Raw genomic sequence first — 16,281 nt, forward strand, 5'->3', positions numbered from 1 at the left:
TTAAAAATATTTTGCAATTTTTCGGTAGAAGCAGAACTGTACTAATGTATAAAGCATTTTTTATACTTTTTGGTTCAAAATAAGAAAGTTGAACTTAAAATTTCATTTTTTAAATTTTTGTTCTCAAGAAGTATTGGACCAATCTTTTATATCAAACAATGAAAAAAAAAAAAATAAAAATAAAAAAATTTCAGATCATTCGAGAAGAACTGACTTCAAAATTATAAAATCAACTCTAACATCTGCAATGGTCTTAACAGTGTTTTTTTCTTTTTTTAAATGGAGGGTTGATTTTATTTTTTTACTTTTAAAGAAAGTTAAAAAAATCAACCCTCACATTTGAAAAGGTTAAAGACACTGTTAAGACCATTGCAGATGTTAGAGTTGATTTTATAATTTTGAAGTCAGTTCTTCTCGAAAGATCCGAAATTTTTTTTTCATTTTTTGACAATAAAAATCAGTCCAATATTTTTTGAGAACAAAATTTAAAAAAAATTAAGTCCAACTTTCTAATCAAACATTATCAAAATAAAAAAAAATCTATCCTGATATTTTAAAAGGTAAAACACACTTATTTAAGATCGCTTCAAATGTTGGAAAAATAGGAGCGAATTTATAGAAAATTTTCCGATTTTAATATTTTCATACAAATGAAAACAGTCACTTTTAATTCAATCATTTGTTAGGTGGATTTGGTTAAAGCCAGTCAGCCTCTGCACTTTATCGACTAGAAATTAGAAAAATTCATAATTTAGAAATTTGATTTGGGTAATTCTCCGCCAACTCACACAGCAGTTGCCCCGACCCCTCTTCGATTTGCGTGAAACTTTGTCCTAAGGGGTAACTTTTGTTCCTGATTACGAATCCGAGGTCCGTTTTTTGATATCTCGTGACGGAGGGGCGGTACGACCCCTTCAATTCCGTTCTTGGTCACCCGCAACAGACACGGACGACGAAACAAAAAGAAACGCAAAATGTAACTTTTTCAAAACTTTTTTTTCGTAAAATCGCGATAACTCGTGATGTTTATAAGCAAACCCCTTATGTCTATATATCAAATTTTTTGTAATTGTCTGCTCTACAACTTTGTAGAACATTGTTACACTCTAAAAAAAAACCCTGCAAAGTTAGAAAAACACGAAATTTTAAAATGAAAAATTTTGTTCTAAATGAAAAAATGACCCTTCTGGGTCAATGTAGATTCGAAAAGTACATTAAATTTCCCATAAAATAACATGTTTCAATATTTTTACAGTCGAGTAACGGAAAATGGGAGAATTTTTAAAACTTTTTTAGTGTTTATTTCGATGAAAAGTACGTTTTTTCGAAATTCTGAGTACGCCATCAAATCGGGCGTCTAATTTTACATAAAAGTCCCTTTGACACCAAATTTCTATCTCATCACCGTTTCAGGCTGCAAATTATTGAAAAACACCTCATTTTTCGCATGTTCAAAAATAGAAGGGGTCGTACCGTCCCTCCGTCACGAGATATCAAAAAACGGACCTCGGATTCGTGATCAGGGACAAAAGTTACCCCTTAGGACAAAGTTTCACGCAAATCGAAGAGGGGTCGGGGCAACTTTTCCCGATTTCGTGTGAGTTGGTAGAGAATTACCCATTTGATATCTAAAACTGAAGTAAGCTTTTTCAAAGATAGTTTCAACCTTTTTTTAAATCATAGCTATAAAAAATTGCCATTTTTTCCAACTCACAAGAAATTGAAAATGTGTCCCTGACGCCTCTACACAGAGGAAAAAACAATTCCCATAATCGTGAATTGTTATCATGAATTTGAAAACCACGAAGGAATTTATTCATGAGTATGATGCATTCATGAACACATTTCTCGATTTCAAGAATTGACTTTTTGCCGTGTATGATTTGCGTGAAACTTTGTCCAAAGGGGACATTTTGGAAACTGAACAATAATCCGAAGTCCATTCTTCGATATCTCGTGACGGACCGGTGGTGGTTTTCAATAATTTGCAGCCTGATTAGATGATGATTTGAAAATTACTTCTCAAAAATCTTTTCTGCTAAATTGGACACCCATTTTGAAGGCGTACTTAAAACTTAAAAATAAATATTGTCATCGAAAAAATACAAAACTATCGATTTTTAGCTATATTTAAAAAATACATGAAAACATAGTTGGACAATTTTCGAATTTCGTTAGGGTGGTTCCACATACTTTTCCCTTGAAAATTAAACATTTTCAAATGAAAATATCTCGAGTTTGAAGAAAAATACGCCAGGGATTTTTTCAACGTTTGTAGTGCTAGATCTCCCTTTTCGAATTTAACATGGTACTTACAATTTGGCCTGCGCTTTTACGAGATAATTAAGTTATGTTTAAAATAGTTAAAAATTTACCCAACTATTGACGTTTATGTTCAAATTGAATTTCTCCAAAACTTAACCGTGAATTGCTACGTTCAAAAAACTGATTTTTGAAGGTTTGCTCAGACGCTTTCTCTAAATTTGGCCAAAGAAGGCGTAGATTGCGAGATAACATTTTGGTGACTTCGACAAAGTTGCTTGGCAAACCCAACAACATTCTAGAAGACAATAATAAAATCTCAAAAATATTCCAGAAAAGTTAGATTTTCGAAAACAGCCTAATCATGAATCACCCTAATTTTCAACCAAGCCAAAAGTTGGCCCTTCCCATTTGCACTGCTCTGAAGACATCAAAGCTCCAGAACGTCACCATTTTTCGGAAAATCAATTTTCCACTTAATTTTGTGGGCTGGACCACCGTGAAATGTCAAAAAAACCAAATTGTAAAGCATTTTTGCAGCTTTTCGAATTTACATTTTTGAAAAGATGGAAAAGGACGTACACTATTTTTAAAATAAAAAAGACAATTTTGTTGAATAGTTTAACTTGAACATTGGTATAACTCAAATACGGTGCAATTTATCAAAATTTTACAAAAGAACTTTTGAAATTAACTTTAATTTAAATATTTCCCTCTCCCCATGACTTTGGTCAAAGTCGAGGGACATAAAAAAAATAATGAAGATACCTTCCCAGGTGAAATATATGTATAAATCTGGCATAATCTCAATTTTATTAAAATTAATAAATAAAACAAAACAATTACGAAAAAGAATGGTTATTCTCTTTGATATCTTTAAGTGATCATTAAACTGCACTAAAATCCCACAAATTACACACTTCACCCGACAGCCAAAACAGAAATAATGCTTAACCACCACCACAAAACAGCAGCAGGAATGCCAAACTGAGTGGCAAAAGTTCTTCTTTCCTCCAGCAAAAAGTAAGCATTGGGTGGGAGGCGGGGTTTATTCCGTTGATGGCTCTGCTCTGCTATGCTGGCTGGCTGGCGCGGTTTGTCTCAAGTGTCGAGTGTAATCTTTAGCCCGCGCGAGAAGAACTTTTCCCATCCTCAAAATTTCGCTTTCCTTTGCTGCTGCTGCAGTTGTGTTGTTGTTCTACATCACTTTAGATAAATTACACATAAAATCGCGCGGTTTGTCTGTTGCCACCACTCCCCACAAATGAAATAGTTTTTCCACCCCCAAACTTCTCGAAAGGGGTTGTAAACTTTTTCGGTGATTTTTAATTGGATGTAGAGTGGTGGGGCCAAATGACACTTTTGTTTGCCGCAGCTGAATGTGTGTGTGTGTGTGTGTGTGTGTGTGTGTGTGTGTGTGTGTGTGTGTGTGTGTTATTGTAAAGTGAGATGGATTTAGGGGGAAAGGATGAAAGTTTTGTGAGAGAAAAGATTTGTAATTTTTCTTTCAAAATAAGGGCACATGTGAGGGCGGTTTGTTACTGAGCAATTCTCTACGAAATCGGTCTTTTTTCTTCAATTTTAATTTTTGTATTTTTTAATCCGACTGAAACTTTTTTGGTGCCTTCGGTATGCCCAAAGAAGCCATTTTGCATCATTAGTTTGTCCATATAATTTTCCATACAAATTTGGCAGCTGTCCATACAAAAATGATGTATGAAAATTCAAAAATCTGTATCTTTTGAAGGAATTTTTTGATCGATTTGGTGTCTTCGGCAAAGTTGTAGGTATGGATACGGACTACACTGGAAAAAAATAATACACGGTAAAAAAAAATTGGTGATTTTTTTATTTAACTTTTTATCACTAAAACTTGATTTTCAAAAAAACACTATTTTTAATTTTTTTTATTTTTTGATATGTTTTAGAGGACATAAAATGCCAACTTTTCAGAAATTTCCAGGTTGTGCAAAAAATCATTGACCGAGTTATAAATTTTTTAATCAACACTGATTTTTTCAAAAAATCGAAATTTTGGTCGTAAAAATTTTTCAACTTCATTTTTCGATGTAAAATCAAATTTGAAATCAAAAAGTACTTTAGTGAAATTTTGATAAAGTGCACCGTTTTCAAGTTATAGCCATATTTAAGCGACTTTTTTGAAAATAGTCGCAGTTTTCCATTTTTTTAAATTAGTGCACATGTTTGCCCAGTTTTGAAAAAAATATTTTTAAAAAGCTGAGAAAATTCTCTATATTTTGCTTATTCGGACTTTGTTGATACGACCTTTAGTTGCTGAGATATTGCAATGCAAAGGTTTAAAAACAGGAAAATTGATGTTTTCTAAGTTTCACCCAAACAACCCACCATTTTCTATCGTCAATATCTCAGCAACTAATGGTCCGATTTTCAATGTTAATATATGAAACATTTGTGAAATTTTCCGATCTTTTCGAAAAAAATATTTTCAAAATTTTCAAATCAAGACTAACATTTTAAAAAGGCGTAATATTGAATGTTTGGCCTTTTTGAAATGTTAGTCTTGATTTGAAAATTACTGTCAGCGCTGAGATTTGATTTTGTCATTTTTTGTCATTTTTGTCTTTTTTGTCATTTTTATCATTTTTATCATTTTTGTCATTTTTGTCATTTTTGTCATTTTTGTCATTTTTGTCATTTTTGTCATTTTTGTCATTTTTGTCATTTTTGTCATTTTTGTCATTTTTGTCATTTTTGTCATTTTTGTCATTTTTGGTCATTTTTGGTCATTTTTGTCATTTTTGTCATTTTTGTCATTTTTATCATTTTTATCATTTTTAACATTTTTGTATTTTTTGTAATTTTTGTCATTTTTGTCATTTTTGTCATTTTTGTCATTTTTGTCATTTTTGTCATTTTTGTCATTTTTGTCATTTTTGTCATTTTTGTCATTTTTGTCATTTTTGTAATTTTTGTAATTTTTGTAATTTTTGTAATTTTTGTCATTTTTGTCATTTTTGTCATTTTTGTCATTTTTGTCATTTTTGTCATTTTTGTCATTTTTGTCATTTTTGTCATTTTTGTCATTTTTGTCATTTTTGTCATTTTTGTCATTTTTGTCATTTTTGTAATTTTTGTCATTTTTGTCATTTTTGTCATTTTTGTCATTTTTGTCATTTTTGTCATTTTTGTCATTTTTGTCATTTTTGTCATTTTTGTCATTTTTGTCATTTTTGTCATTTTTGTCATTTTTGTCATTTTTGTCCTTTGCTTTTCTTACAAAAGAAAGGTTTAAGGTTTGTTTTTTTTTGTCATTTTCGTATTTTGGTATTTTTGTATTTAAGCCAAATCAAGGATTTTTTAAGAATCTTTAAGTAACAAAACTATTGATGGAGTTTTTTTTCCATAACTTTCATTAGAATACTCCTGTGAGTGCACTCTACAAATTCAAATTAAGATGGAATTAAACAACAACACAAAGAATACAACAAAGACATCTGTTTTCAATCCTGCTTCACTTGACATTCAAAACCAGAAACTAAACATTTCTTTGAAGCCCTAAGGACAACTTCCACCACCCTCTTCCAAGCTTTTGGCGCGATTTTCCCCAAAATTTACCGCCCATTTTGTCCGCCCCATTTCAGTTCCAATTACTTTCAACTTGTCACCCTCCCTTCCCAATCCCCCACAGTTGTATTGTCCTGTCTGGTGTTCTTTTTTCACTTTCCCAATTGAAGAACACAAGAAACAGGACTAATATTTATCCAACTCGGTATCCTATTACGGATTTCTTCTTCTTTTTTGAACAATAAATTCCCCGCGGCTGAACAAAAGCCACCCACGGGAGGGACTTTGAGGAAAGACGGTTAGGAAGCAGGAACAACATCAGAAAGTACTTACCGAAATTCACGATCGGTGACGGCTACGAAAATTGATTGCCATTTATCTAATTCGTCTGAGCTTTCCGAGCTGGAGCGACCATTCTGTGTGTGAAGATAGAGAAGTAACAAAAGTCAGAACTTGGAGCTTTGGTTGGGCTTCGCTGGGGATGAGCACGGAAAAAAATAATTTTTCAAAATTAAAAAAATTGTGTGAGAATTATTCTGCTACAATTTCAAACTGAGAAAATTTAACAAACGAACTTTAAAAAAATCTAAAAATTTCCGTGTCCTGGTTCTGGTTCCGGATCCCGACTCCAAACAATCAGCACCAGAAGGCCAGAAGGCAATAATTGAAAACAAATTGTCCGAATGATTGGGGAGAAATAAGCGTGCGAATGATTTTGTAATTTTTCAGAACCTGTGAAAAGGTAGGGGGAGGGGGGACTTACCGGTTCCCCGCTGCACCGCCGACTGAGCCAGCCGATGAACTTGAGCTCGCCGATTATCGCGACCAGGGCGCGGTTCGCGTCTAGCAGCGCCTTCTGGGTGCTCTTGCCGATGGCGGAGTGCAGCGCGTTGAACCAGGTGGTCGCCTCCTGGGGGTCGACGGCACGCAGGATGCACGAGTGGATGCCGTCCGGGGAGTGGAGCTCGATGCAGCGGTTTTCTGGAAGGAGATGGAGAGAGAGGGAAATTTTGTTAGAAATAATAGTTATACTTGTTTTCACACGTTTCACAATTAAATTAAATGTGTTTTTTAAAGTATTTTATTGGCTCAACTTTTGAAAAAAAAACGATTCTATTTATATTTATTGATTGTTATTTCATTAAATTAATAGCTTAAGCATCAATAGATTGACAAAATTGTCTTATTTTTTTTCTTCAAAAAACTACAAAAAAAAAGTATAAACTTTCATAAATGGTAAATCGGTAAACAATGTATTAAAAAAAATAAACATCAAATTTAAATTTAATATTTGAATGCCAAAAGTGGTTTACACCTGTCTATTTGTTTGCAATCATTAGTTTTCAAAATATGCAAATATCGGAGAAATTTATTATTTCGATACAAAAATTTTAATTTTGCAAAAATTTAAAAAAAATTTGAACGATTCCAAACACGCTGAATATGATTATCATTGCAGGAAAATGCAGTTTTAAATATGTCTTCTACTTTCATAATATTTTAGAAATTTTCAAAATAAAATTGTTGTGCTTAAAAAATATTTGGAACGGCCTTACTCAATCATGACAAGCTATATTTTTTGACATGTTGTTACTTAGAACAAAAAGACGGACGTTTAATTTTTCGCCAAGTTATAGCAAAAATAAAAAAATTAAAAAAATCGTAATTTTTGAAAGGTTTCGAAAATTTACCCAAAAAGCTTCCAAAAAATAATTTTTAGATGTAACATTGTAATTCGAATCAAAAACTACTTGTTTGAATTTGTGATGAAATGTACCGTTTTCAAGTTTAAGCCATTTTCCTGTTAAAATTATTCGATTTTTTTAAATTCATTTCGAATATTTTTCAAAGTTTATGAACCTTCCCAAGTAACATTTTTTTCCAGGAGTTCTACAAGAGCTCTTCAAGATAGCTACAGCATAGCAGTTTGGACCGCGGTAGGATAAAATTCTCTTCAAAACTTCTTCAGGAGTTTGGAAGAGTACTTGAAGAGAATTTTATCCTACCGCGGTCCAAACTGCTATGCTGTAGCTATCTTGAAGAGCTCTTGTAGAACTCCTGGGATAAAATGTTACTTGGAATATATTTTTGTTGTTCACAAAATACCTTAATTTTCAAAGTGCTAATTTGCATGATTTTTCTAAACATCAAAGTTTGCTCTACAATTGACTAAAATTAAAAAAAAAATGCTATCTGGAAAATAAACAGAATATTCTTCATTACCAAAAATATAATTTGACTCGCCACCTTATCGAGTTTGTCTGAATATCAGACTTTTAAATTATGTTTAGGAAATATACATTTCAACAGATAAACAAAATTTTATGGTAAAATATATAAATTATACCACAGACTTTTTTGATAAATAATTAAAATTGTTTTCAGTAGAAATACCGATTTTTTTAAAAAATATCCATGAAATTTTTATGATTTGCATTATAACTTTCGCAATGTTTTGTAGAATTTAAATCATTCAAATTTCGTCATTTTTTATGTTTTTATCAGCAAACCGAAATGCTAAATCGATTTTCACAACAACACAAACTGAAACTTTCACAAAAAAGAAACCCTTTTTTCCCATAAAAATATTTTAATGATCATAATGTTCATAGTAATATGATTTTTTCTCAACAAGCTACACAATTTAGATGAATTTCAAAACATTAAATTTAGTTGTCACCAATTACTCAAATTTGAAGAAATATTTTTTTCCAGTAAAATCAAAATTATATTTTTTAAAATTATGTGAAAAATAAACAGTGTGCAGGGATTGCATTAAGCCTGGGAGGATAAATTAAGCAAGTTAAAATAATGTTAATATTATGGCCCAATCTCACCCCTATCCACCATATAACTGCATCTGATGGTATTTATCAAAATTTTAACAGACGCGATTTTGCTGATTCTTTAACAGGTTATTCCAGTTTAACCGAAAAAAAACATTTTCGATAAATTTAAAATAAAATATACCTCTAAGCAATTTTCATAAAAAAAAGTGCAAATGCATTTAGCAGAAATGCATTTTTGTTCTCCTTGTGTGCTTGACTCTGCATTTAAATTTGATAATTTGTTTTATTTTCAGCTGGACTTTGTAAAATAATGTTATTTTGAATTTCAATCCTTGTTTTTCGTTGAAAAGTTCAAAATTTATTTTTTATCATGAGCTCATTTTTTAAGTAGCAACCTTATATTTAATATAATATTCCCGTTTCGAAAAAGCAACACAATGGAGAGTTTTATAAATTTATAAAAAAAAAACATAATCACTTTTACACTTTAGTTAAGATATATTTAAAAAAATACACAAATTCAAACCACAATTCTAAAAAAATCGTAAATTTTCAAATAAAGCTAGAATTAGAATCAGGACCATTATTTTTAAATTTCAAATGATTTAGTTTTTTTGTATTGCTTTTAGGTATATTGTAATGCACTGATACATTGCTAATATTAATAAATGAAGCATTTTTTCTGGCATCGCATTATTAAATAACTAAAACTAAAACCAAGCAAAATTTTATCACACAGTTATCGCCAACTCGACATCTTAATTAATGCGCCCGACTATGTTCTGGGTGTGCTTCTTTTCCATCTCATCATTCTGAAGCTATGTCTTTGTCACCCCTATCATATTTAGCAGCAAAAAGTCGTCGTACCAATTTGAATTGCTAATTTCTCAAACCATCTTCTTCTTCCACCGCCCTGACTGCCACCAGCAACGAAGCAAGAGACAACGACATAATCAAGGACAAACCGGGAAAAAGGCGCCACCACAAAGGAAAAAAAAATCCCTGCAAAAAGGACATCACCACGAGAGGACGATGACGATTCGCAGGACACATCTTCATAATTCAATTACTTATAATTAGTGAGAATTTCGTTTTATTTTCATGACATTTTAATTTTACTCCTGGCATAATTAAGCTTGAAATTTGATGGGAGCAAAGTAACGGGACTGTTTTGTTCGTTTCCCGGAGGATGCTTTTTTCCTCTCATTTTCTCCAAGGGTGTTTCTTGCCTCATTGTTAGATGAGTGTTGAATGGTCCACCGGATGCTGCCGTTGCTGTTGGCGGTGGAAAATGGGAACAATTTTCTCATTCTTCTGGAAAATTGTAACTATCCCTTTTTCTCCCCCCTAGTAGCAATTTTCTATTCTCTTAAGGACGATCGTTCGGAAAATCTCTCCCACTTGATTGAATCATCTTATCCGACCAACACCCACACAGCCCCTGAATGTATGCAATCTAGCGGACAATTTGCTCGACTGCGTCGTTTCCAACTCATTCTGCTCCTGCTCTCCCATACACTAGATCAACATGTAATTACACACTTTTCCTCCACACCAGGGCTAAGCCACCCCCGAGTCAGCGAGACAAAAGGGAGCTTAGCTTGGGAGGTTTTCCGATTCCCTTGTCTCGACTCCCACACCACCAGAAAGTCCACCGCGCGTCGCACACTGATCAAACATGACAGAAATGTAGAAAATTACTCCCACGATTTCAACGACACCGCGTGCATTGAGGGGAGTAGAGTAGGGCACTGAGAGAAATTTAAATGCTTTTCTGAAATCATCCTTTTAAATTTTATATAATGTTTAATAATTAATAATGTTGTTAATAATGTTGAGTATTTTAATTACTTTGCAGTATTTCACTTTAAAAATAAATTTATGATTTAATAGACTATTGAAAAATTTCATTTCAGCTATGTTGTACTTTGGGCCAATCAACACTCTTTTTGGAAACAGTAATTAACAGTTAACGTTGATAGGTTTTAGAAAGCATATGTATTAAAATATTTATTTTTCCATAGTTGAAAACGAAAATCAATTGATAAAAAAGTCAATACCGTAAACCGGGGGACTTTGATAGATTTGTTTTTTTTACGCAAAATGAAGATTAAACAATAAATACTTATAAAATGGTATGGAATCATACTGACCATAGTAGTGAAGTGATTAAAGATCTTCAAGAAGAAATGTTCATAAAATGTTGAAAGATTCAAAGATTTTGTTTACTATAGTTAAGCAAATGTTGATGAATATTAATATTCTCTAAGTGTCATGATTTTCTCAAAGCAGTTTGGATTGGAAAGCGGAATGCATTTTTGGATTTTTTTGAATGCATTGAAGGTATTTCCATTAGAACAAATTTTATAAAAAAAAACTAGTTTTTACTAATTTTAGGCAAAATTCTAACTTTTTACAAGTTAGTTTACAATTTGAACTGAAAATTATATGTTTTTAATAAAAAGTTTATAAAAAGTTTATAATTTCAAGATCTCAAAGAAAAACGAAATCTCAAATTTTGCGTTACGTAATAAAAGAACGAAAAATTAATACTTGCATTGTTTTCTAGAGTAATTCTTTAGAATTTCGCAGATTTCGAGATTTATAATTTTATATTACTTAGATTTGGACGAAACACTGAACAATTTTGTGGGCTGGCCATACAATATAATACAAATGAAACAATTATTATACAAATGAAAATGTTATTTTCATGATTTTGTGGATCTGTGGATTTTATTGAAAAGGTCCAATCATTTTTTTTTCTAGAGCGTTTTGAATAATCCCAGACTCTTTGGTTTCAAAAACACCCAAAAAGCAAAAAGTGAATTTTGTTTTAGGACCTTTTCAGGATGGTTGTAATCCCAAAAATACTTTTTTTTGAATTTTAGATTTTGTAAATATGTTCAGGAAACGAGATCAGCAATCAGTTATTTGAAAATATTTTAAATTTATTTTCAAAAATATTTTTTGGGATTAAAAATAACATGTTTGATCATTTATGGAAAATAACCTGAAAATTCTAGTTTTAGGATCTTAATTTTTTATTTATTTTTTTCAAAAAATGTTATTCTTTTGCAATTTCAAAATGCTTTATGAAGATATCTTTTTTAAACTTTCTAGGTAAAAAATCACGAATCTCAAGTTTTAATAATTTGTTAAAAATATTCTGACCTTCTCGAAAAAATATTTCAGGAGATGGTGGAACATGGAAACCATTTAAAAAAGTGAAAAAGTACTGGCAAAATATAAACAAAAGTTCTTAATTTGAGTACCATGCAAGTTATCAAAAAACTATAAGGCCGATGCAAATATTTTGAAAGTTTTTGTCCCCCTGGCTTTGGCCGAAGTCGAGGAGCCGGGACATAAAAAAAATAAATAAAAAACATGCAAGAATTTTGCAATCAGTTTTCAAAAAATCTAACTTTTAACAGCGATATTTTTTGGGGAAAAAAACTTTTTGCAGTACTTTTTTTTCGGGATAGTTATAATTCCAGAAATACTTTTTCTAATTTTAGATTTTTTAGATATGTTTAGGAAACCAAAAAAGGATCAGCAATATTTTTGAAAAAATTGTAAATTTATTTTTCAAAAATATTTTTTGAGATAAAAAATTACATGTTTGATCATTTATGGAAAATTACCTGAAAATTCTAGTTTTAGGTTCTAAAGGCTTTTTTTCTTCAAAAAATGTTATTTTTTTCAATCTTAAAATGCTTTATGAAGACATCTTTTTTATACTTTCTAGGTAAACAATCACGAATCTCAAGTGTTAATGATTTGTTGTAAATATTCTGATCTTCTCGAAAAAAAATATTTCCGGAGATGGTGGAACATGGAAACCATAAAAAAAATTAAAAAAGTGAAAAAGTACTAGCAAAATTTAAACAAAAGTGCTTAATTTGAATACTTTGCATGTTATCAAAAAACAATAAGGCCGATGCAAATATGTTAAATGTTTTTGTCCCTCTGGCTTTGGCCGAGGTCGAGGAGCCGGGACAAAAAATAAAATTTAAAAAAACATGCAAGAATTTTGCAATCAGTTTTCGAAAAATCTAAGTTTTAAAAGCGATATTTTTTTGGGGAAAAAACTGTTTGCAGTAATGAATTGAAAATTCAATATATCTCAAAAAATTTAAGAAACATAATTAAAATGATTCTGAACGCAAGGGAATGCAATTTAAATTGTTTTCAGCTGATTACACTTAAAATTACATTGAAATTTTGCAGTTTGATTCATTGCTCCCTGATTTTTCGGACAAAAACTTTGCTTGTTTTTCCCCAAAAATCACTTTTTTTTCATATAATCATTACTTGGGACAACCTATTTTCATCACTCTGTGCCAAGCTCCAAAGATAGCATTTTTGTCATCTAAAACAAATTCATTTTTTTTGTATTAGTATTGCATCTCCTTTAAATTGTCATAAATTGAAATAAAAATGTTGGTAATGTTTTTGAAAGTGTAACCATTGTTTTCATATTTGTAGGAAATTTTCTCAGCCTTTTAACAATATTTTTGCAAAATTTAACAATCGCATGCAAAATTTCTGTTTTTTTGACAAAGAGAATGCATGGACAAAGTTTTACTGAAAACAAAAACATATTTATAATACTTATTTTAAAATGCATTTTGGCTTCCAGATAAAATCATAATAAGTTATAATTTAATTGAAATAAACCTTCAATTCTATTAAATTTCGTTTATTTTGTGCAATCCCTCACAATCAAAAACAATAAATTATTAAATGAATATTAAAATTACAGATAAAAATCTAGAGTCAATTTCTATTATTTTATAATTCTTGAGTTATCTTCATAAATTAAGACAATAATTGAAAAAAGACGATTATCATTTTTTAACAAAATCGAAAAGTACATGTTCCAATGTACGACCTAGAACTAGAATTCAATTCAAATTGCGAGGATTGGTTGCAGCCCACTAAAGCACGTTTTTCTTGAAATTCTAGACTCCTCCTCCGTTGGCTTTAATAAGATCCCAAGGATATAAATTTGATAGTAACGTTTATTACGCTGGTTTCTATTTTTTTAAAGATGAGATTTGAAAAAATAAACCTAACTGTTGGCAAAAATAAGCAAAGCTACACCCTATCGAAAAGTTATTGTAGAATTCCTGAATCTTAAATAAAGAATTAACCTTATTATTGAAGGCCAACATTTAAAAAAAGTCACGTGAACTTATGTTTAGTCCTAAACCATACATTTCTGTGTTTATTTAAAAAAAAAATACAAGTTCCCTCCGTGCCCTCCTCAATCCCAAGGAATGCTCCCACCAGCATCTTTCACCCTTCGGTGGAATTTTCCCGTCACTTTTTATTTCCCCGAAGCTTTTGCTGCTTTTCACCAGCACCGGCTTGCTGGTATTTAATCTTGCCTTTCACCTCCTCACCCTCGCACTGTCTCTCTATCTCTCATCCCTGGAGCAACCAATTCCATTTTTCCCGGAAGGTGTCATCCGAGCAAAAGGGGAGGGGAAGGAGGCGGGGGTACATTTTAAAATGACACCAGACAGAAAGAAGACCAATCTGCCAAACTGCCCTCGGGTTCTTTTTCGCCCTCTTCCTCTTTTTTGATTTGCCCTCCTGTGGGGGTGGGGCTTTTTAATAAATTAAGTCCTTCCCGGGAACAGAAAAGAAACGGCGTCAGGAATTAGAAATTGTCCTCTCGTTCTGAGTTCCGATTGTGTCAAGGATTTCACCGTGGGGCGTGTGAAATGGGAGAAGAATTGTCGTTTTGAAAAGTCAACCTGATGCTTAAACCGGGATGAAATTGGACGCTAATGCTCTTTGACTATGAAAAATTGCCCGCGGGATTTTGCGGAACTGGTCCGTCGTAAAGTGGTTGTGGGGTGAGATTAGGTGGGGTTGGGAATTTCTGGAACGAGTCGGAGGGCTTTACATTATTTATCCATTTGAAGGAGGTGTTTTTGAAAAAGTTTCGAAGGTGAAATCGAAAATTAATTATTCATGAGAATTATCTACGTTTCATTATATTAGTATCTTTCGTTCAAATTTCAATTTAAAATCATTCACAATCAAACAAAAAACTCTCCTCAAATAAATTTAGTATACGTCTTATTTCAAACCCACTACTCCCCATCGTAGTAAGCTTAAAATTGACTCAATTCTCCGCAAATTCAATTTTCCTCCCACTTGACCTTTGCCAGAGCTTGCTAGCCAGCACACCAACAAAGAAGGCCACGCCACGTGCCGACCCCATAAAATTTATGAAACTTGCCCCCCGAAAATAGCCCACACCCGGTGTCATTGTTCTCCACTTTTCCACGCTGTGACACCCAGGGAAAAATGAACGAGCCAAAAGAACAGAGAAGAGCGAAAAAAAAACAAATCCCCTTCATTTCGTTCAAACCATTGTCAAAAACTGGTCCGTTCCGGAATCGGTCTGGCCATCCGAGATAAAAAGATTATCCGAAACTTTATCGACATCCGAGACTCGATGCGACATCAACTCAACCTCGGAGAAGTTCTATTTATATATTAATGCCTAGTCCCAGGTTTAATGCCTCGGGATTTGGCGTTGTTAAAGTTAGGCCCTTTCAAAAGAACCGGAACCGGAAACACAACGCAATCTTAAGGGCTTTGCCAGGGCGTCCCATTAACATCATCACAAGCAGCAGAAAGATTCGGCGCGATGGTGATGATGAGAAATGAGTGTGAAACTTGGTGAGGCGTCAGGGTGAAGAGTTGGCCATGATAACTAAAACGAGATGGACAACAGTTGATAAATGGGAATTGGGATTGGAGGAACTGGATGATGGGAAACTTTTTGTTCAGCCTTTTCTCACCCTTTCGAACTCTTTAGTTTTGTTTCATTTCAGATATTATTACGTTCGACGGGAAAAATTTCCCACGATCCCTCAAGCCAAGTTAGAGAGGTCAAAAATTGTGTTTTCGCAAAGCCAGATCTTATTTCCGGAAAGGCTTAAAAAATTTAATTTCATCGCATTCCAAACCAAATGTGATTTTTTTGCCTTTCAACTTGAAGATTGTATGTAGGTCATATGCAAATATTATTTACTGATTTGAAGGACACTAAAGAGCCATCTGCTTATTTCAGATTTTTCAGGATGTTTTTCGTAACGTACCGTAAAACGGGGTGACTTTGATAGGTTTGCGATTTTTTCGCAAAATTAAGAGTACAATTAAAATACGTACGGAATTGTTTAGAATCATACTGACCGTGGTAGAGAAGAGTTCAAAGTACCTAAAAAAGAACATTTCATAAAATTTTGAAAAGTTTAAATAGTTTATTACTATAGTTAAGAAAATGTTGATGAAAGTCATTATTTTAAACTTCAATGAACATGATTTTGAATCGGAAAATGGAATGCATTTTCGGATTCTCTGGACAATATTCCACTAGGAGAAGGTTAAATAAGTTTGTAAATAATAAATAATAGGTATGTGTTTTTGAAACACAATTAAACAGAATCTTCAAATTTATAGGCAATTTCAGTTGAACAAATTTCATTTAAAATGTGAATACTTGTGATACGTGCTTCAAATTAAGTATAAAATGCAATATAAATCGATAATTTTATAAACAAAACTAGTTTTGACAAGTTTCAGGCAAAATTTCGACTTTTTAAAAATTTTACCTAAAATTTAAATGTATTTTGTTAAAAAGCTTATAAACTTAGTTAAC

General features: G+C 32.1%; 1 protein-coding gene across 1 annotated transcript in view; it reads right to left on the reverse strand.

Annotated features, from left to right (window-relative positions):
* The window catches only part of LOC120430087 (beta-1-syntrophin), a 373,089-nt gene that overhangs the window by 16,045 nt on the left and 340,763 nt on the right, over window positions 1–16,281 (reverse strand). Inside the window, exons 7-8 of the mRNA XM_052708017.1 lie at window positions 6,572–6,789; window positions 6,142–6,224 (exon numbers count right to left, since the gene is read on the reverse strand). Of these exons, the coding sequence (XP_052563977.1) occupies window positions 6,142–6,224; window positions 6,572–6,789 (301 nt within the window). The remainder of the gene's footprint in view (window positions 1–6,141; window positions 6,225–6,571; window positions 6,790–16,281) is intronic.

The sequence above is a fragment of the Culex pipiens genome, chromosome 2 (genome assembly GCF_016801865.2).
Source record: "Culex pipiens pallens isolate TS chromosome 2, TS_CPP_V2, whole genome shotgun sequence".
NCBI lineage: Eukaryota > Metazoa > Arthropoda > Insecta > Diptera > Culicidae > Culex > Culex pipiens.